Source organism: Terrapene carolina, unplaced genomic scaffold (genome assembly GCF_002925995.2).
Source record: "Terrapene carolina triunguis isolate 2854851 unplaced genomic scaffold, T_m_triunguis-2.0 Scaffold789, whole genome shotgun sequence".
NCBI classification, from domain to species: Eukaryota; Metazoa; Chordata; order Testudines; family Emydidae; genus Terrapene; species Terrapene triunguis.
This window is the reverse complement of record NW_020665140.1, coordinates 6253752-6275314: the sequence shown is the minus strand read 5'-3', so window position 1 is coordinate 6275314 and position 21563 is coordinate 6253752. Positions and strand designations below refer to the sequence as shown.

At 47.5% G+C, this 21563-nt stretch overlaps 1 protein-coding gene across 3 annotated transcripts in view; it reads left to right on the top strand.

The window, feature by feature from the left end:
* Positions 1-21563, top strand: part of HERC3 (HECT and RLD domain containing E3 ubiquitin protein ligase 3) — a 111055-nt gene that overhangs the window by 15773 nt on the left and 73719 nt on the right. For all 3 annotated transcript variants that reach the window (XM_029913680.1, XM_029913679.1, XM_026660514.1), the window contains exon 2: positions 2874-3138. In XM_029913680.1, coding sequence (XP_029769540.1) covers positions 2913-3138 — 226 coding nt within the window. In that variant the 5' untranslated portion in view covers positions 2874-2912. The remainder of the gene's footprint in view (positions 1-2873; positions 3139-21563) is intronic.

The following is a 21563-nucleotide window of genomic DNA, read 5'->3' as shown; positions in this document are numbered from 1 at the left end:
CCCAGAAGATTAATATATAGCTAATATATTGTAAGAAATCAATGTAGCTTACCTGTATAAACAAATGCTGGAGACCAAATTTAATGTTGGTGCGACTCTTACAGTCAGTGGAGCAGCACCTATTTTCACTATCACAGATTTTGGACTTGGACATGTAGGGCTGCTGTTTTGTGGATAGCTGTCGAGCAGGTTGCATGCTGGGAAGAGAGTCATGTCCCAGAGCGAATGTTGAAGCTGCAGCCTCACTCTGGATCGCGCTGGCTGTGTTGCTACCCAGAGGTTGGATGATGGGCTTCTTGGAGAGGGAATGTGAGTTTAATACAAGTAGATATCATTTGAAAAACAAACCATCAAAAATCCGTGCACACCACTTTTACTGCGCTGCAGTATTGCCTGTTCTTAGGGAAATACTGTGGTACACTTAGTTATCACTGCCTGGTGAGTATCAGCTGGGACTGGGATCTATTTTAGTGTCAGCTACTGTGCAAGTTGTCTTTCACCGGGCATCTATGTCCAGAATAATTAAAAACAAAATACATGCAAGAACCAATTTGCACAGGTGGACAGAGCCCTGTCAGCTGGCACCGGAGGAATCCTAACAGGCGACTTTCACCATTCAAAAGGATCAGTTCCCCACTGGTGCAGAGGATTTAGTTTATACCAGGGGTAGGCAACCTATGGCACCTGTGCTGAAAGCGGCACGCGAGCTGATTTTCAGTGGCACTCACACTGCCCAGATCCTGGCCACCGGTCCGGGGGGCTCTGCATTTTAATTTAATTTTAGATGAAGCTTCTTAAACATTTTAAAAACCTTATTTACTTTACATACAACAATAGTTTAGTTAAATATTATAGACGTATAGAAAGAGACCTTCTAAAAACGTTAAAATGTATTACTGGCACGCAAAACCTTAAATTAGAGTGAATAAATGAAGACTCGGCACACCACTTCTGAAAGGTTGCAGAGCCCTGGTCCATACCATGGGGGGGAGAGGGGGGAGGAGGGGATGGTTGGGAGGGAACAGCCCTGAAAGTTTAAATAAAAAGGCCAACAAAGACAAATGGGATTTGCAGCATGTTCTAAAGCAACCCAGGAAGGGACTCCCCCATACCCATTCCAGGAGAAAACTCCACCCTTCTCAGTCCTGCCTTAGTGGAATTGAGAGCAGGTCCACCTCAGCTGACCTCAACCAAGATAGGGTGAGAGATGATCACTCAAATGTTTAGGGCCTAGATCCCCAGGCTATTTCCTTCTCTTCCCCCCTCACCTTCCTCCCCCAAAATAGTAACCTTGAATCAGTCCAGTTGTATTCCTAGAGCAGACAAAGGAGTTCTCTGAGGCTTCAGGGGTGGAGTTTTATTGCTAGTGCAACATGTTTTAACAAATGACCCAAATACTTTGAGATTAGGCCTGATGGGAGAATTTACAAAAAATCTCACAGTCGCTTCTTCTGGAATGAGAGATTGTTTCTCTTGCTGCTGCCAGGTATAAACCAGGAGTGAGCTTGGCTTATGGCAGGGGTGGCCAACCTGAGCCTGAGAAGGAGCCAGAATTTACCAGTGTACATTGCTAAAGAGCCACAGTAATACGTCCCCCACTTCCCCTGCTCCCATCGCCTCCCACCCACCGGCAGCCCCGCTGATCAGCGCCCCCCCTCCTACCTCCCCACACCTCCCGATCACCTCCGGTGCAGGAGGCTCTGGAGGGGAGGGGAGAGGAGCGAGGGCACGGCATGCTCGGGGAGGGGGTGGGAAGGGGTGGAGTGGGGGCAGGGCCTGTGGCAGAGCCGGTGGTTGAGCCATGAGTACCCCCTGGCACACTGGAAATTTGGCGCCTGTAGCTCCAGCCCCGGAGTCGGTGCCTGTACAAGGAGCCACATATTAACTTCTGAAGAGCCGCATGTGGCTCTGGAGCCACAGGTTGGCCACCCCTGGCTTATGGCATTGTCAAGTACTGGCTGGCTGCATGTTTTCTTCTTTCCTTCCTCTTTTGTCTATCTTTGTTTCTTTGTCCCATGTTACTGTTCCCTCTGAAGGTGCTGGCTGTTACATGGTTTAGTGGATGGGGAGCCAGGTGTTCTAGTATGCGGGTTTGGGCAAGTCACTTTCACATCAGTATCTTGTTGTGTAAATGCTAAACTGTTGTTGTGATGCTCCATGGGAATTGTATGTGGTGCACCCTTTCTCCTGGACACTTCATGGCCTTGGGGTGGGTGGGAGGACATGTGTGCACACACGAACGTGTTTTGGTTATGCTCAGTAGTGCAAATTCCTTCTCTGCCTGGATTTCTCAGCTAGTAGTGTACTATGGTATTGCACGTGGCCAGTACCCTGTAAATAATTGAGATCAATCTAATCAGGACCTGTTTAAATAACTTCTTTGCAGATATCATCCTTTGAAAAGGTGGTCTATTGTAATTGCCCAAAACATTGCACTAATGCAGTTATAAACTGCTGTGTTTTGAGCCATTAGTTTAGAACATTGTAGTGGTTTTTAAGGGTCAGAGGAAGAATAGTTTTGTCTAAATAACAATACTTAGCACTCTTGTATAGTGCTTTTCCCTGCTAGATCTCAAAACACTTTAAAAAGTAAGCACCATATCCCCGTCTTATACATTGCCAGGGCAGCTAAATAAGGCACAATAGCTGTGACACACTGAGTCTATAGCAGAGCAGGGAGTGGAGCCCATGAGTCCTCATTCTACTGTCTAATGCCCTATTTACTGGTAAGGATTAAAGGTGAATCCATGTAGCAAATACACAGACATGACGGGATTAGACAGGAAATATTTTTGTGTTGGCTCCGCTTCCTTCTGAGAACAGGACGTGGTTGCATCACTTGTTCATCACTTTTCATTTCTCTTCTTCCCCAGGAAGGAAAAAAGCTACATGACTTGCTGAAGAGAGAGAAAATGTTATGTTGGGGATGTTGGTCTTTTGGCCAGCCTGGGATAGGTAGCAATCTCCAAGCAATCATCCCTGAGCCACAGGTGTATGGATTCATTCACGACCGAAACATCAAGGAGGTGGCTTGTGGAGGAAACCATTCTGTTTTCTTACTGGAGAATGGAGAAGTTTACACCTGTGGCTTGAACACCAAAGGACAGCTAGGCCATCAGAGAGAGGGAAGCAAGCCAGGTACATGGATTTTTTTTGCATACTTCAAACACCAGCTGCAGTGGTGGGGCATGTGTTTGTTTGATTCTTCATGTGAAAACTCTTGTATGAATTCTTTGTGACTCAACAATGAATGGAGCTGACGGGCTTGCTTAGTTGTACAGAATTAGGGTGCTGAATAAGGTGGGTTTGGTTATTGGAATCTATAGCTATAGAACGGTGGGGTGGGGAGAGAAATAACCATGACGTATCGAAGCATTGCACAATGGTAGAGGCGTCAATATGGGCATAGATGATCTGGTGCAGAAGTTTCCTACTTTGTGTAAATGTGACTTGCTTTCTCTTAGTGTTATAGCAAGGGAGGGCTGTTAGTTATAGTGCTCTCCCCTGCCTCTCAGACTTTACTGTGTTCACCAGAATCAACAGTCTCATTAGTGTAGGTTGACATCTTGCTAGGAGCAACCCTGGGGGCTGCTCCTGCTCCTTGTGGTATCAATGGAAGCTTGGTCATTGCTATTAGTGGGAGTAAGCCTATTTTTAGCACAGTTGCTGATAGCAGGGTTTCTTTAGACAGGTGGGAAACAAGAGGGTGTCTTCTGAGAATCCTGTAGCAGGGTGTGATGGGGTACAGCCTTCATCGCCAGACTGGTGCCTCCTCCTGATCGAGTTGGGGATTAGCTCGAGGCCGATGCCCACATCTGTGGTCTGCACACCAGCACTCTGTCTCTGTTCCCGCCTACGTCTCCTCTCAGCTCCCAGAACCGCAGTGACTTTTTTGCGACTCCGGCTAGGTCATCATCTGTGTTTCGCTGTCCAACAGTCCAGCCGCTTCCCCAGTGGCGAGTAGTGGGGACCCGAGCTGTCCCAGGGACCGTGTAACTAGCAGTCTCCTGCCGCTCTTCTGTGCCCTCCGTCAATGCTGCTCTATTTCCCTGGGCCACTTCCCCATGGCCCCAGCACCGTCTTCATCCTCACCTCAGGGCACTCAGCTGCTCAGTCCCAGCAGCCAGCCAGGAGCTCCCTCTTGCTTCCCTGGTTCCTGCCAGCAGCTGCTCTGTCCAAGGTGCTTAGTTCTCTCAGCCCTTCAGTGACACCGCCCTTATTCCCTGGGCTCCATGAGAGAAACTGATCTTACTCTGCTTGCAGCTCCCTTTTATCTGAGCCTGCTGGGCCCGGATTGGTTGCTCCCTACAACTCTTCCCTGATTGGCTGTGCTTCACACAAGGACTCACCTCCATTGCTCCTTCTGGGGCAGGACATGATTAACCCCTTTTATGCCTGTGTGGGGTAGGCACCTCCTCTCACAGGATTCTCAGAAGAATCTGTGCCACAGTCTGTCCCTGTCCCTCCACCTCTGGAACAAGGTATTCCCCCCCACACTTGCCTCCCCATTCTGTGTTAGCCAGCAGAGCCTGTGTGTACAAACTGTGGGTTCTCAACCCCTCCCCTCCCATGTGCCCACAAGGGTGAGTCGATCCCCTGACCTTTATATTTTTGGAAGGAGTGACAGACCTTCGTAAAACTGATCTCTCTAACAGTAACATCCCAGTTTGCTTGGAGCTGCTTTATATCTTTCTCACTCCAGTGTGTTCCAAAGAGCTGGATTTCTTGGCTGTGATTTTTACTGAAAACAGAATATTAAACGGTTAAAAAAACAAACAAACCCCAAACCAACACTTCCCACCCAGGCATCCCCAATCCAGGTCCAGGCTATTCCTACCCGGCGAGGTAGAGGTGTGATTGCCCTGCTCACGCATTCATACTCGCTAGCTCTGATTGAGGTAGTGTGAGGATAAATAGCAGTCTATCCGCAGTAGCTCGGGTAGCAGCCACGGAGGCATTTGAAGCTGTTAGCAGATAACGGTTTGAAGCTTTGACACACTAAAATGGGAAGACAACAAACATCTGTATCACAATACGTTTCAGAACACAAGGACGTATTCAAAAGTTTAAAAAAACAAAAACAGGAGACAAGGATGAAGTTGAGTGTGTGCACTGCAAATGGTGTGGCCCCATTATCCAATGTAAATATTTATAGGCTAATAGTTCTAAGTCTGCAACAGTAAACTGTTTATTGAAATGAAAAGTTTTATTTGGGGATTAGAGGTATAGTGTTTTCTTAAACTGAGGGATGGTGTTGTGTTTTGAGTTCGGTTTTAGTTCTACAGCAAACCACATTGAATTCCATTCATCAAAGCATTCATCTACTGAATACTTTTCCCCCTAGTCTTTCCAGCCACCAAAATAAACCCCCATAGTTACCCAGAAAAATTATTAATTGCTTTTTCCACTGGTTTTTGACCTGTTTTTGTTGTCGTAATAATAAACACTGATACGTTCCCGAAAACAAATTAAATAAAACAAAAACAGAAAACAAAGGGCCCCACTCATTTTGTAAAGGGGGGAGTGGCCCAAATAAAATAAAAAAGTTGGCGGGTGACTTGGAAATGGTTGAGTTCCCTTGTCCTATTGCAAAACTCATTTTTCAATTTGTTATTTATGGAGGATGGGGTTTTCAGAAGTGCCTAACTCGCTTAGGAGCACAAATCCCACTGACTTTCAGTGGGACTTGTGCTCCTCCGTGACGGCAGCATTTTTGAAAATCCCACCCAGAATCAGAGACTAAAATTTAAAAATCACACACTTGTGTGGCTTAGTACCCACTTGGGTCATTTTTATTCAGCTGCATACAACTATTTCTTCCCACAGATCTTATTGATTAGTTGTGTTGCTGTTGCACATAATGGCACCCTGATCTTGCTTGGGCCTTCTGTGCAAAGGTACTATATGAAGACATAATAAGAGACTGACTGTACAGAAGAGTTTTCAGTCTAAATTCACAAAATAGACAAAGGTGGGAGGGAAAACGGAAACACAAAGAGGTCAAGTGATTTGCCCTGGGTCATACTAGTGTCTGCATTCGGAATAGAATCCAGCTGTCCTGACTCCAAGTATGGTGCTCTGTCCACTAGATCATGCGGCTTCCCATAAAGATTTTGCCAAGGCTGCAGCATGGGATTGGGAGGATGGGATAGGAAGCCCTTGGATTGATCCCAAGTTCACCTCTCCAGCGTAACCAGAGCCATTGCACCTACTGCTGATTATCTCAAATATTTAATTGCTTTTGAAACTGTAACCCAAACCACATGCTCTCAGAGAGCATTTCGGTGTCGTTTGTAAGGCATTGTGTCGCTCATGCTATCGTTCAAAGCAGTGCTTTGGGTCGCACCTCTCCAGGGTTTAGTGCTAACTTCGTGAAAGGTAGCTGGGGATGCTCAGGAGCGCAGTCCTCGAAAAGAAAGGAAAGCATCTTCCCATCTCAGATTCCTAGTTTCTTTATACACATACAAGAGTCTGAATGGTGAGAGTGGTTTTAAAGCTCCTGAAGGCTCCCAGCCTGCTGCTCCATTGGCGGCAGGAGACCTGCCTGCAAGGTCAGGGCCTAAGTTACTAAGCTTAACTTGTGAGTAGGGGCGATAGGAACTGGGTATTCTGGCTGCCCTCTTCCCCCCCCCCCCCCATCTGAATTTTTATGGCTAGACAATGAAATGACCTGGCTTATTGTCCTGCTCTCTGTGAATCCATAAATAAGGCTTCGCTTTCATAGAATCATAGAATCTCAGGGTTGGAAGGGACCTCAGGAGGTCATCTAGTCCAACCCCCTGCTCAAAGTGAGGGGAGCTACGGAGTGGGTATACTCGCTGGCGTCCCAAACTGCTGGCGGGGGAGGGACTGGGTAACAAGTTTGCGTCCCCTTCCGATCTTAGCACCTGCATGTGTGTGGTCGGGGGGCAGGGTGGAAAGCAGCGGGGGAAATCTGGTGGCCAGTTGTTGAGCGTTGCTGGAAAGGGCTGCATAGGGAGAGGACCTCACAGCCTAGCTCTTTGCTTTGCTTAAGCTTAAAGCCAGTGCTGTTACCTTACTGCACTCTCCTTTGGTCTAGGCTTTAGGGCCCGATACGTATCCAAACTCCTGCCGGCTTATTGGCACAACCCTGGCTGTGGCTGCAGCAGTGCAAATAGTGTGTGATCCCAGCTGTGCCAGTGGGTTTGTGGCTGGCTGGGGTAGCCCCAGAAGTGGGCAGGGTCCCCTAGGAGGCCGTTGAACCCAAGCTGGCCAGAGGATAGACACAGATTCGTTGTGTGTCCCAAGCAGCCTCGGCTGGAAGGGCAGCTGCCGAGCCCCACCTGGAATGTGGAAAGGTTTACGTTGCCCTACGTTGATGTCTCAGAGAACAGGGAAAACGTATGGTGGTCCTGAGCCTTCTGAAGTCAGTGAGGAAAAACTCAGTGACTTCAGGGGGGTAGGATCAGGCCCCCAACAGTTTGCATCTCTAAGGGGAGATTCCCATCCCCCCCTCCTTATCGCCCTGTGGGAGCTTTTTGCAGTTGCTGCATCAAAACCTTCCAATAGCGTTTTGGGATCGTGCCATCCTGTCATCACGTCCAAGATGGTTCCTTCCCTTGGTGACGTCTGCTCTTTAGCAAAAGTCTGGGTGGGACTTTCAACAGCGCTGCACATCAGCCTAACTTTGCTCCCATTAAATCAATGGGAGTTTCACCAGCAACTTCAGTGCGAGCAGAGTTAGACCAGCGCTGAGCACTTCTGAATGTCCCACTTTGTGTCCCTTTCCTAATTCCAGCTGACTAGTGCGTTCTCCTGCCCCACATCTGTGCATCGATCAATTAGATGGTCACTTTATAACGCCGCCTTCTGTCAATGTCCTTAAACATCAAACAGTCGGATGTCTGTGTGCTCAGGTAGCTCCTCCTGGATGAGTGTCCCACACTCTGGAGATGTGGAGATGCAATAGGTCTCAGAAAGTGGTTAGTTAAGAGGCCGGGTGTATTTTCACCTCAGGTAGGCACGTGACTGTAATACAAAAATCATACAGGAACAGCAGGTAAAATCCCAGTCTGACAGGCTGGACTCTGGTCCTCCCTCCAGTCTGTGGTATCAGACCCACTGGGGATAGGCTGTCAGAGTAGAACTTGTAGAGATTTCTCCTTTTCTGCAAACTCCCTTCTCCCTAATTCGACCGCTTGTGCAGAATAGGCAGATCAGGGCAGTTAGAAGTGGAAGAGCCCCATTGAAAGGACCCTCTGCAAAGACAAGGTATATTTCCTCCCCTTTGTGCTCTTCTCTTCCGTCCCCTCCTCTCCCCCCCAAGAGTTACCAGTTTAATGTCTGACACAGCTCCAGCTTCACATGATTACTTTTTATTGGAGTAGATGTAAATGTGCTCCCCAAGACTTAATTTGTAAATTTTGTAAATGAGTCACCCATGGGTGTAGAAGCTCTTTCTCCTTTGGCATGGGTTCCTTAGAGTCCAATCTCACCTTGGCTGTACAGCATGATCCACAGCTTGTGCGGCTGCCGAAAGGAGCATGTCACTTCAACAGCAGTTGCTTTTGCATGGAAGTGTCAGAACAGGTTGAGGGGCACTAGGCAAGGGTCCTTGCTGGGTGTATGGTGTTGGCAGCAGGGGGCTACGACCCCGAATGGATCTTCAGTGGCTCCCAGTAGAGCAGATTACCAAAAGGTCCACAGTAATTAACTTGCATACACTCAGGGCCGGCTCCAGGCACCAGCTTAACAAGCAGGTGCTTGGGGTGGCCAAGGGAGAGGGGCGGCACCTGCGGCAATTCGGGGGCGGCAGGTCCCTCACTCCCTCTAGGAGCGAAGGACCTGCTGCTGAACTGCCGCCGCTGAGCGAGGCTTTTTTTTTTTTCCAATTGCCGCCGATCGCGATCACGGCTTTTTATTTATTTATTTTTTGTTTGTTTGTTTGTTTTGCTTGGGGCGGCAGAAATGCTGGAGCCAGCCCTGCATACACTGCAGTTTATTCACAAAGGAATTACACAAGCGGTAAAGGGTTACATTAAGTACATAACTCCTATGTTAGACATTAAAGAACTATACAGTAAGAGCTATACATTCCTCTTAGCGAGCCTCTCTTTCACAAACATACACAAACAGGCCCTGTGCTAGCCTCACACAGTTCCTGCTTGGCAAACAGAGAAAGTGGTTACCAAATTCTATAGACAACTTCTTCTCTCCGGGTCCGGTCTCCTCAGCCCTCTAGTCTGTCTCGAGGCCAGGCCCTGGCTGCCTGGAGACCCCTCTGGCTCACAGTCCTACTCGAGCCCAACGAGCAGAGTTTTGGCTACTCTGTCTAGCAGTGTTGCTTCTTTAAGCGTCAATTAAGAAATTCCCCAAGAGTAATTTAATTTGCTTGATTTTTATACTCTTTTTCTTCAAAGGAGTCACATGTCTGGGTGTGTGGCTACTAATTTTTACCTAATTAATACTTCAGGAGGAGACCGCAGAGTGGTGCCAACTGAACATTAACCCACATTCACTCCCTTATCAATCATTCACTTCAGCCCCCTGCGTGATGTCCTTCAACAGGGTCGAGATGCCCCGGTCAGCCCATGCTCCGCTCAGGATGTTCTGCACGTGTTGTTTGCTTTCAAGTGGACATATTTGCTGACCCAAAGATCAGTACTGATCATACCCGCAGCATGGAGCCAGTCAGTTTCACCTCTGCCATCTGCCTGATGCAAGAGAGAGATTTTGCTCCCCAAATCCTCTTTTGCAGTTCAGTCATGTCAAGCCATGTTCTCACCATTCATTAGGGCCACACCAATTGGGCACCATCCCAATATACGGTATGCTGTGTAACAGCGTGAAGTGGCTCACCGTGCTAATTATTCGTGCCGCACCAGAAGTGTGCTAAGCCATTTAAAAGACACAGGCTCTGTTTATTCAGGTTTTTTCCCTCGTACCTGGAGGTGTAGTACCAGCAGCTCCATTTGGCGTTGTGGGTCCTTGGTCCTCACGTCCTACAAGGGCCCACTTTTTCAAATGGGCCGTGTCCCAAGGAGCCTGTAATGTTAAGGTGGGGTGGGGGGGGGGTGAGGAAGGAAGCTTGAACCTTTCCTCTAGCAACAGGAAGCAAAGAAAACCGTGCTTCCCTTACCACCATTGCCTGTAGAGCTGCAGATCGACAAGGCATCAGTGTGTCAGTTTGCATTGTGTAGGCTATCGGCGCAGCCCGGGGGCTTGACGTGTAATTAAGCTTTACTTTAAAAAAAAAAAAAGATTCTGTAGAGTTGTAGAAATATCCACAGAATGATCCGTATCCCCTGGATTTCTCTGTCCCTGACGGCCTGTACTCTGCAAATTGAACTGCACTTATTCTAAACTCCAGGACAGAGTTAGCTGTGCCCGGAAATCTCGGTGCTTGCTCAGTGCTTGCCTGCTAACAGATGTGTATCTTGAATGGAAAGGCTGTGCGGATGCTTGGTCCCCACTTAACTCCTCATCCAGCTGCAAGAGGTTAGCTGTGCCAGGGCTGTGGGAGGAGTGTGAACGGGAGTCCTTGCACTCACTGGAAGCAGCCCCGGGAGATGGGAAGCGGTGCCTGGGGGCAAGGCGGGGTTGGTGACAGTACGGACTGGGTGAGCAGTGGGGTAAGGTGGAGAGCCGCTCGGCAGGATGGCAGCAGTGGCACAATTGAGAGGGTCGTTGGTTTGCAGCTGGGCTCCCCTCTCCCCCCCTCGGTTTCCTTTCTTGTTTGCAGAAAAACAAACTGAAACAGGAAAGAGAGGAAATAAAGGCAGTTTAAGCACCAGTGACCCGCTGGGCTTGGTGCTCCTGCCCATGCAGCCTGAGTGAAGAGGCTTTTCATGAGGGAGCTAAAGGGAATGTGGAAGATTCTTCCCCCAGCCTACACAGGAAATGTCAGCACAGCTCAGAGCTGCAGGAGTGCACTTCCTTAGGCCTGTGGCAGATCTGCTCTCCTGGTTTGTATCTGCCCCACCTCCAAGCCCTCTGGCATCTCCTCCGCACTGCTGAATAGAACTCCACAGTGCACCAGGAATAACGCACGGTCCCCCTGTAGACTCGCCGTTCTGCACTCTCTGCAGCAGAAACACAGCGGTTCTGCTTTTAGGAGTCAGTTGTAAAATCAGTTGTAAAATCAGAGGATGCTCCTCCTTTATGGTCTTGTCCTGCATGACCTTTCTGGGCGAGGGAAACCTGAGCAGAGCAGCACAAACCATTTTGGGACCACTAAACTTGTTAAGAATCAGAGCTTGCAGATGGAAAAATATCTTAAGTGGTCAGAAATATCTCTTCTGCTACCATAGAAAACGTTAACCTCCCTTCAGAAAACAGTCCAACCCCTTTACCCCTGTAAGGACAGCTGCAGGTCATCATACACAAACACAACATACTTTTACTTGAGCAACCTTCTTGTAAAACGTGCCCCTCCTATAACAATGTATGGGATACATAAAGATGAAAGTAAACATTCCCATTATTGATTGTTTAACTTTGGCATCATTTGTCCCTTTACCCTAGTCCCCCCCCCCCCCCAAGTGTATAAACTCCTATTAATGTTCCTTTTGTTTTTCCAGTGAGACAATAAAGAAAATAGTGCTGCGCGTTTTAACTCTTAGCTAAGGGAGCAATAGGGGATTCTAGCAAGTTAGGGGAAAATTGTAATCCACCTGGCACTTGCTTGTTGCTGTTTCTTTTCTGGCAAGACATGAAATGTCCCAGAGGCCTGGTAATTACTCCAACAACTGTAACCTCGGATGTAAACCTGCATTCTACAGTTCCTCAGTTCCACTCAAACCACGAAGAAAGCACTTTTTCTCGTCAAGATAATCAGTTGGCTTACTCCAGCCGCTCCCTTCTAAATAAGGTCTCTTTCTGGAAACCAAAAAAAGCTCAGACCAATTCAAGGTTCCCAGCAGCATCTGAGACTATCTGGCATTCCCTCCTTTTCGGTAACATGCAGTGCAGCTGTGAAAGGCTGCTCTGTCTTATCTCTTGGCTTACCCTTTAAACCACCTGTCCAAGGGAGGGAAGCTTACAAATACTCATCTCTACTCTTCTTAGAATGCCCTTTGAATGTTGTGCAAACAAAGAAAACTAAATTATTCTTTTTGTTTCTTTAGTGTAATATCATTACCGCTTCCTGGCCTTACTCCTGCACTGATGCTGGGGAGCATATTTCTTTATGCTTTGCCACTGCTTTTCTACTGAACAACCACTATTCAATTACTGATTTGCTTAGCCTTGAACTTCACAATGTCTTTACTATGTTTACAAGAGAAGACTGGAGTTTTCCTGAACTCCGCATTAATGCCTAGGTTCTAGCTGGGATATTTTTATGACTCATTTGTACTTTAGCCCCATGGCAATGAGAATGTCCAGCATTTTTATGTTTTCTCCAAACAGCCTGAATATATTCACAAGAACTACAGCAAGAATCCCCCCCCCCTTTTTTTTTTAACTAACTGGTTCCAGAGACAGAAAGCTGCTTTCATACTGTATCTGTCTGGGAGCTGTGAAATCACTGCCTCATTGCACATCCTACCCTTCCTCAGACAACCACGTCCTTCTCTTGCGTATCATTGCTAAAGCAACAATTTGGTTGGAGTGCTCTTTCTCGTGAAATTATCTCCCTAAAGCTAACCAAGCGATTCATGAACCAGGGTCAGAGTAAACGCCACTCCACACCAGGGAACTGTCTCATATTACTCGGAGTGTCTGTAAATGACATCAGTCTATCTCAGGGCTGAGGGTTACTTAAGTCATTTTAAAACATCAGTAACTGTCTGAAATGCTGCTTTAAATCCCCCTGCCCTCTTAGGAGTAGGATATTCTTGAGCAGTATTTGTGAAAGTGATCTGGATTGCACTGGGTGGGAGGGAACCAGCTTTAAGAGAAATGATCATAGAAATGCAGGGCTGGAGGGGACCTCGAGAAGTCAAGTCCAGCCCCCTATGCTGAGGCAGAACCAAGGAAACCTAGACCATCCCTGACGGGTTTGTCTAACCTGTGCCGGAGCTAAGACCCACTCCCCTGCCATAGAACATTGTTCTCTTTGTTGTCATACTACAGCAGACTAATGGTCCTTCAGCTTGGGTACCTAGGCGCCCACAATGATAAATACCAAATACTGTGGGGAAGGTGTTCAATAATCACCATAATACACCCTCCTGGGCAATGACTGAAGTACATGGACAGAGGCTCTTCTGATTTTTTTTTTAAGCTGTAGATGATGTTAGTGTTAATGTCTGATCCCTTTAATCTACATGTCCATCCAGCCCTCAAGGCAGGTAAACCCTAGCATCTGTGCTAAGGCAGCTGATCACTGAGCCTGCCTGTTCAGGGGAAAACCAGTGGGCAAGCAAGGCAGGTGATCTGATTTTCCCATCATGGAGTGGTGGATGGTGGAGATGCTTTCTGCCTCCTGAGTAGTGCTGCTTGCTTCATATTGGTTCCTTTCTCTTTTGCCCTCCCCAGCTGGCATCAGAAGTCACTACAATTTATAGGGGCTGTATTAACCCCGTGTGCAACTGCTGTGGGAGGGAGAGAGAGGAACCTGTCCTCGCTCCCCCGTTCCTGGCCACCTCTTAGTTATTTAGTTATAACTAAAAAATAAAACATTTGCTGGGGGTTGGGCTCTTCTTCTCTGACCCCGGAAGAGAGCTGGGGAGGTGGGATTTCTGCTCCCATCACTGGTGGTGAGCTGCCACTGATGCCACAGGGCCCAGGTGTAAGGCTACAATTTTGTCATGGGGGTTGTGGAAGTCATGGAATCTGTGATTTCCAGAGACCTCCGTGACTTCAGCTCACGGTGCCTGGGTGCTGCAGGGTCCCCCCACCGCCTGTGGCGGCTGAGAACTGCGGTGTACTCCTGCCGCCAGATATGGTGGGGGCCCCCTGAGCTCCGAGCCGTGGCAGAAGGCCCCCTGCAGCTCCCCATTTTGTCATGAATCGTTTTAGTAAAAGTCACCAATAGGTCACGGGCTTCCGTGAATTTTTTTTTATTGCCCATGACCTGTCCATGACTTTTACTAAAAATATGCATAACAAAATCTTAGCCTTACCCACGTGGGAAGGGAGAGTGTTTATCCCAACAGGCCTTTCTTCTGCCAACCGATGGCCTGTCCTCAGGAGCCTTGTATGTGCATGTGGCCATTTTAAGAACATCTCTGGCTGGTTGTCAGCTGCGAGAGAACCAACCTGTCTCTGCGCTGTCAATGAGGCATTGAGAATGCTCATAACATTCCCAAGGGCCGGGCATATCTGAAGACCAGGCAGCCATGTGTGGCCACGAGGAAACTTCACCTTCATGACAGTCAGCTACATCTATAGCTGCTGACTTGGCCATGTTCAGTGTGAAGTGGGACACATGACATATAGGCAGATAAGCATCATTAGAATGCCTTGGATGAAAGAAGACAGCAGAAGTTGAGGCCCCATTGCCTGGCAGTCGCCAGCCTTGATTTGCTGGAGTCTGGAGCTCCTCTGGTGATCACAACATGCCCCAGGACAGTTGCCGCTGTCTTACCTTTTTTTTTTTTATTTCCATTTCTCTCTTTCCTCCCCATGTCAAAAATTGTTACTTCATGATGCAACATTTTATTTGTATCTGTTTCCCTTTCCCTTCGATTGCAGTTCAGATGACACTAGTAAAAATACCAAAGCCCTTGCTGCACTGCACCTTACATTGTTGATGCAGCTAACTGAGCCGTACTAGTGGTGAATTGGGCTTCTGCCATGAATGTACCTGCGTCTTAAAAGACCAAATCTGGCTGCCGGAAGAGTTTGTTGCATGAAGTTTCGGTTCCAATGAAACTTCCTGTTCTCTTTCTCTGTCACCTTTCCTCTCCAGAAGCATTAAAAGGTGGGCCTCGAATTTGGGAATTGTAAAGCGTGGCCATTGGATGGATATAGGGAAGAGGAAGCCTCGCAAGTTCCAGGGGATTATACTCTGGTGTAAAGTTTAAGCTCACTTGGTGTTTGGGGCGGCTGAGAATACAGGACAGTTTTCTTCTTCTCAGATGCAGACATTCGAGCTGAACGACCAGAGGATAGTCTCTGTATCAAGGGAGGGTAGGTGTTGTAAACTGCCCTCCAAATGCCAAGTTGGGCACTCTTCTATCAGATGAGTTATTGTCTGTGATGCTGCCCCACAATCACAATGTGGAGAGGAAGAAAGGCCAATCTGGTATATAATTGCAGCAACTCTGGTTGAGCTAGAGAGTAGTTTGTTAATCTGTGATCAAGTGGAGAAGGAGGTGGGTGCAGAGATGGACTCCTGAATTTACTTAGTGTGTTACTCTCTTTTTCCCACTGATGCTGCTACTCAATAAGAGCATAGCTTTCAGCTCCCTGGCCAGTGCTGATCATCCATGCACGGGAAAGGGCCAGTAACCCTGTTGTCTAAGAGTGTGTGAGCTGCCATAGGAAAGGATGTTGAGAGATCAGCCATAGCGTCACACCCCGGTCTGCAGGGATGGGATTCCTCCTTTGAATATGAGTGGACTTTTGAGTTGATGCTGTGTGTCGTTTTCTGTCTGAAAAATGGGCTGTCGGTCATCCGGAGCTGTAAAAGGTCGGTTTCAGCTGTCGCAGTTCTCCAGGCAGACTTAACAGGAATGGCATCTTCGTTGAAGGTCTGGCGGAGCTACGTGTGCTAGCACATACAGGCTGGAGGTTGGTGAATAATTCAAGCATCCATTACTAGTGGCTGACTTCAACTCTTTGTTGATTAAGCTGTGTGCGGTGACTCTTTACCCCCAAACCGCAGAGCAGTATTCATTTGGAGCAAACAGCAGGGCCAAAGCAGAGGTACGAAGGCCCAAAGGGTCTTCTTTGCAGGAAATTCCTGACAGTTTTCATATCAAGGCAGTATGAGAAGAGACCTTCATTTTCAGGTGTTCCAGGTGGGGCTGGTATGTCAGGCTACGGTTAGTTTTACTCCCAAGTATGTGACAACTGGTTGGAATGACAATAACCATCCTTGTACACCAATATAGATGGGTTGATTGGCAAGACGATTGTTTAGATGGAAAGCAGTTGGTACCGCCTTGTTTTCACAAAGGATTAGTCTTCATTGTTGGAAATAAGTGGTCAAAATACCGTGTTTTGGCTGAGATTCCCTTCAGTGCTATGGAAATCATTTCCAGTGTCAGCAATACAAATGTCATCAGCACACGCATACTTCCGGGCCTGCATTTCAGGAAGGTTGCATGAGTATATATTGAACAAAAAGGGAGCCAAAACTGGCCTTTGTGGAAGGCCATTACAGAGACTTTTTAAGGTGACTGATTTTTTTCCCAACTTGCAGAATGAATCTTCAGTTACTAGTAATTTCTCAAATGAGCCGCACCATCGGCCAAGAAAGAATAACTTACAGGAGCTTGGCAGTCAGTCCGATGTGCCACACAGTGTCATGGGCTGCCATCAGATAAAGACTACACTACCTTTCTTTCCTGACTCAAACGCATTTTCTGTGTCTTGAGTCAGACAACGTACCTGATCTTGCATGCGTTGTCCCCGCTGAATCCAGCCTGAATGCAAGGCAGCTGAGGGCTTGTCTACACGACCGTGCGGGGTCGATCTAACATACGCAACTTCAGCTATGTGAATAGCGTAGCTGAAGTCGACGTACTTAGATCTATTTACCGCGGTGTCTTCACTGTGGTAAGTCGACAGCTGATGCTCTCCTGTCGACTCCACTTGCGCTTCTCATTCTGGTGGAGTACTGGAGTCGACAGGAGAGCACTATAAATCGACCCTGCTGGATCGATCGCTACCCGCCGATCCGGCGGGAAGTGTAGACAAGCCTTGAGATTGACTACCGTATTATTCCACATCAGGATTAGTGTATCTATCAGTTAATAGGTAACACACAGCAGAGAAATTTGTCAGTAGCTCTTCGGGTTTATCCATGATTTCCCTGGCTTGGGAACAGCTATGACCTTTGCTCTGCACCAGACTTTTGGGATCCTGAGTACAACAATTCAGAAATCGAAGCAGCCTGCTTTTGATGATTGGATAAACTTGTGGATGTCACCAGGAGCCTTGGGTAGTCTGCAGTTGATGTGTGATCTTGATCTTGACCAGTGAAAGGAGTCATCAGGTTTGTGTTCACACGTAGAGCTGCTACCTCTCCGCAACCATCATTTGAACTGCATGGCTGAAAACTTTTGTCTTGATTAGGAGCTCTTCCATTGGCCACCAGCTGAGCTGCAACGGAGTTTGCTGTGACTGGGTGTCCCTTCTTGCCCAGACTGGAATATCCACTCAGTCTCTGACTAGTTTGCCAGGTTTTGTGATCGCAATGTGTGAAGACAGTTTTTTTCCGTTGCTCTTGTCTCTACTTTTGTTGAAACCCTCTTGTTCCTTCTTGGCAGATTTAAATTCCTGATATAGTCTGGTTGCATCAGATGACCGACCAGGAAGGAATTGTTGATGAAATCCCAAGCTTTGTATTTCTTTGTAGCGGCTAGAACTTTATCGCCGAAAGTTTGGCATTCAGCATTGATATTGTTCTCAATAGCTGATTCCGAGTCTTTGCCCACAAGAGACTCCAGTTCAAATTGGAACAGACCCTACCTTGCCTTCTAGAAATTCCATCGAGGCTTCCGGAATTTGTATGCCTGTTTTGATCAGGCATGGCCAATGCTGGGATCAGCAATGTCAGTCTCCTCATCAGGTCCAAATGATGTTATCGAATGGCAGGCTAATGACTGATATTGGGGATTGTTGTGGGAGGGGAGATGAAATGGTCTGTTCAACTACCAGTCTTTTAGCTATTTGGGCAGAAACAGAAGGTTAGTATAACACGCAGTGTGCTCCCGAAATGAGTTGATTGTGTTATGGTAGTGTCCAGTGACCCCAGTCAAGATAGGTGGCCCTGTTGTTCCAAGCACTGTACAGTCGTATTGGGAGATCCGTTCCAAAGAGCATGCAATCTAAAGGCCTTCACTCGTAATGCTGTTCAGAAGAACAAATGCCATGTTTCAGTTATTTGGGGGGATAACAAGAGCCTTGTTGTCTTCTAAGATGGGGTTGGGAGAGAAGATAAAGGAATGGGGAAAGTGAAGAAAAACTGATTAGGATGGACTAAAACATGCTTGCAATAAAATTAAACTTAACCTCCTCTCTCCTTTTTAGGCTAAGAAGTCCATTGGCATTTAATCAGCCAAGGAAATGGTTATTAGTTTGTAAACGCAGGGAGTGTCCTAAAGTTGTGTTGGTATTTACAGCACTATTAGCGAGAATGTTGATTTACAGATGTTAGAAATAACAAACTGAGGAGCTACCAATTATATTTGTAGATAACACAATGGTAGAGACCACAACTGATCAGATGATGTGGGTGATGCTGACAAACCACGGAGAGGTGATCAGAGTGTGATGAGGAGAGAGAGTTCTTGGTAGATTTTTCCCTTTGAGCCCTTTCGATTACAATCAATTGAACTGTTGTGTTACCTGCTCCAGTCTTACAGGCGCCAATTCAGCAGGGTGTCTAAGCATATTTTAAACTCAGTTGACTTCAATGAGGCTTAAAGCACAGGCTTCTGTGTACTGCAGAAATGGGGCCATTATGAGAAGGTGCAGAAGCATCTGTCGGAAGCTCCTGATGAGAAGGTTGGTGGTGGGATGCCAGCTAAAAGTTCATATTTAATACACCAAGCCCTCATTCTCTGGAGATTTGTGATCTGCTGTTGACACTTGCCCACCTTTTGTAAAGTGCTGTGATGAAATGCCGGTGAATGATTGGTCCAGGCCACATAGCGCTTTTCACCCAACACCTGTGGAAAGAACCCATTGACCTTATAAGAACTAAGTGGTGTTACTAGATCATCTTGCAACACAATACCGTATTATTATAACTCATTGTGCAATAGAATAGGGAATTGCTACGTTTCTTTCATGTGATCTTTCTTTCTTTGATCTCCCTTAAGCAGAGAACAGAGAGAGCTAAAGGGCAAAGTTAAGGTTGCTGTTAGTACCTTCACTGAGTAAACACTGGGCTGCCTGGTGCTTTGAACTACAACGTGCCTTAGTTTGAAAACATTTACTTTTAAATTTAATTCTGAATTGCCTGACTCGCCAGTGTTGTTTTTAGTAACTACCCCATTTGAGTTTTGGCTTTATTAACAAACAAAACAACAATCAGGGAACATAAATAAATAGGCTCAAACTTCCCCAGACTTGGCTGCTCCCAGGATTCCTCTCTCAAGCTGCTCAGCCCATATCCTAAATGACCCTCGCTTCCCCCCCAGAGCCAGTCCCCATCTCCCTTGCATCCACAGGTAATGAGCCACCTGCCTCAGTGAGTCAACCAAACCTTTCCCAGAAGCAGCCAGAGTAGAGTGTTTCACTCCTTCATTACCCTAGTCACTTATAGGGTTGCCAACTTCCTAATCACACAAAACCGAACATTCTTCCTCCACCCCCTGTCCTGCCCTTCCCTGAGGCCATGCCCCTTCTCAGAGGCCCAACCCCCACTCTCTCCATCGTTCACTCTCTCCATCGGTCACTCTCCCCCACCCTTACCCCCTTTCACCAGGCTGGGTCAGGGGGTTGAAGTGTGGGAGGGTGGGAGGGCTCTGGCTGGGGGTGCGGGCTCTGGGGTGGGGCCAGGGATGAGGGGTTTGGGGTGGAGGAGGGGGCTCAGGGCTGGGACAGGGGCTTGGGGTGCAGGCGCCGGGAGGGATTTGGGTGCGGGAGGGGACTCTGGGCTGAGGCAGAGGCTTGTGGTGTGGGAGGAGGTGAGGGGTGTGGGCTTTGGGAGGGAGTTTGGGTGCTGGAGGGGGCTCAGGGCTGGGGCAGGGAGTTAGGGTGTGGGAGGGGTTCAGGGTGCGGGCTCCAGCTGGGCAGCGCTTACCTCAGGCGGCTCCCAGAAGTGGCCAGCATGTCCAGCTCCTAGGTGGAGGGGTCAGGGGGATCTGCAGTTCCTGGTCAAAGGGAGCTGCGGAGCCGCCGCTTAGGGCGGGGGCAGCGCGGAGCCTCCCTGACTGCCCCTGCACCTAGGAAGCAGACATCCTGGCTGCTTTGGGAGCCATGAGGAGCCAGGGCAGGCAGGGAGCCTCTCTTCCTTAGCCCCGCTGTGCCGCCAACCGGACTTTTAGTCAAAAACTGGACACCTGGCAACCCTACTCACTTAACCGAGCAGTGTTTTTTCTGTTGTCAGCTAGGGATTCTGCTGCTTACTGCCTTGATGACCGGGGAGATGGGAACTAGGTTTTCTTCTTGGCTATAAAATAATCTTTATATTTGAATTATCCAGTTCTTTCTGGAACAAAATCCACAGATCCTGAATCACTGTGATTTGACTTCATCCACGCTGCTGTGACTCAGACCAGCACAACCACCTCCATGTTCTGCACTGCAAAGGTTACTTTTCTAATTGGCTGAGTCACTGTGTGTGGTTGCTGTCAGCCTTAAAATAGAGTGACTTCATATGTGCATGGGTGAGGGGAGGTGGCATTCTCCAAAGACGTGCTGGGGGGAGGGTGACATGTATGGGGACTCGTCCCACCAGGTACTTTGAAAATGGGATTTGATTTAAAAGTTAGTGTGTGTTATGGAGACAGTGTAACCCTCTGCTTCCCAGCCTTGTTTTGTTGGAGTCCCTGACCCCCACACACAACTTTTTTTTTATTGTGTATTTTTTATTGTGTCTATGTTGCTGTGCAGTCATGTGCTGTTATTTCTGCAGGACCCTTGGGGAGTGAGTGGCATCTGATCGTGTAATTAAACATGGTCATAATGCTTATGTGCAAGGAGGCAAAATGAGTTGCACTGGCCAACTTCGGCATTTCCTGCCTTTTGAGCGCTTCGAGTTGCAACCTTAATACTCTCTTGGTGTGGTGTGTGGGCGTTGTATGGGACCATACACGCCCTGTGTAACACTGGCTGTCAGATATACCATGAGCAGTACTCATCGCCCTCAGGCAGTAAGCTGGTCGTTTCCCCTAATATTCAGTGTAAAGCTGCTACTGTCAAGCCTTGGAGGAGGTGTGGTGTCTCAGCGAGGAGGTCACACCACTGTGGTGGAAAAGCCTCCACCTTGTCTATGCTGCAGCTTCCACCAGTTGTCACCATCAGTGGAGAATTCTGGATCCGAATTTTGCCAGTGCAGCCTCAGTACATAATATTTGTTACATTTAGATGGCATGATCTTGGGGTAACTTGTGCAGTACTAGGCTTGCTTATGGTGCGATATGTACTATATGTATAATAAATCATCTGGTGAAAACCTGTCTTGCAAATGTCAAAGGGTGCCTCTTGTGTCTGGAAAGGGAACACCACCTGACTAGGAAATGTGTTGGAAAAAGAAGGCCTGATTAATGGTGCAGTGGTTTTATCTTGCATGCAGACAATCAGGGTGGATTTGATTTAAATCAAATTGATTTTAAATCATGATTTAAATCACTAGTCGGGAAGACTCGATTTAATCATGGATTTCTACATCAAAGTGCATTCTTGATGGTTGTTATAACCTAGTACATATTCTTCACAACTCAGAGATAGATGTAGGTTTCATTTTTAGAAGGTACACACTATACATTTTTAAAGTGATTTATTTTGAAAACTTTTCAGATGAGTTTTACAGCTATATC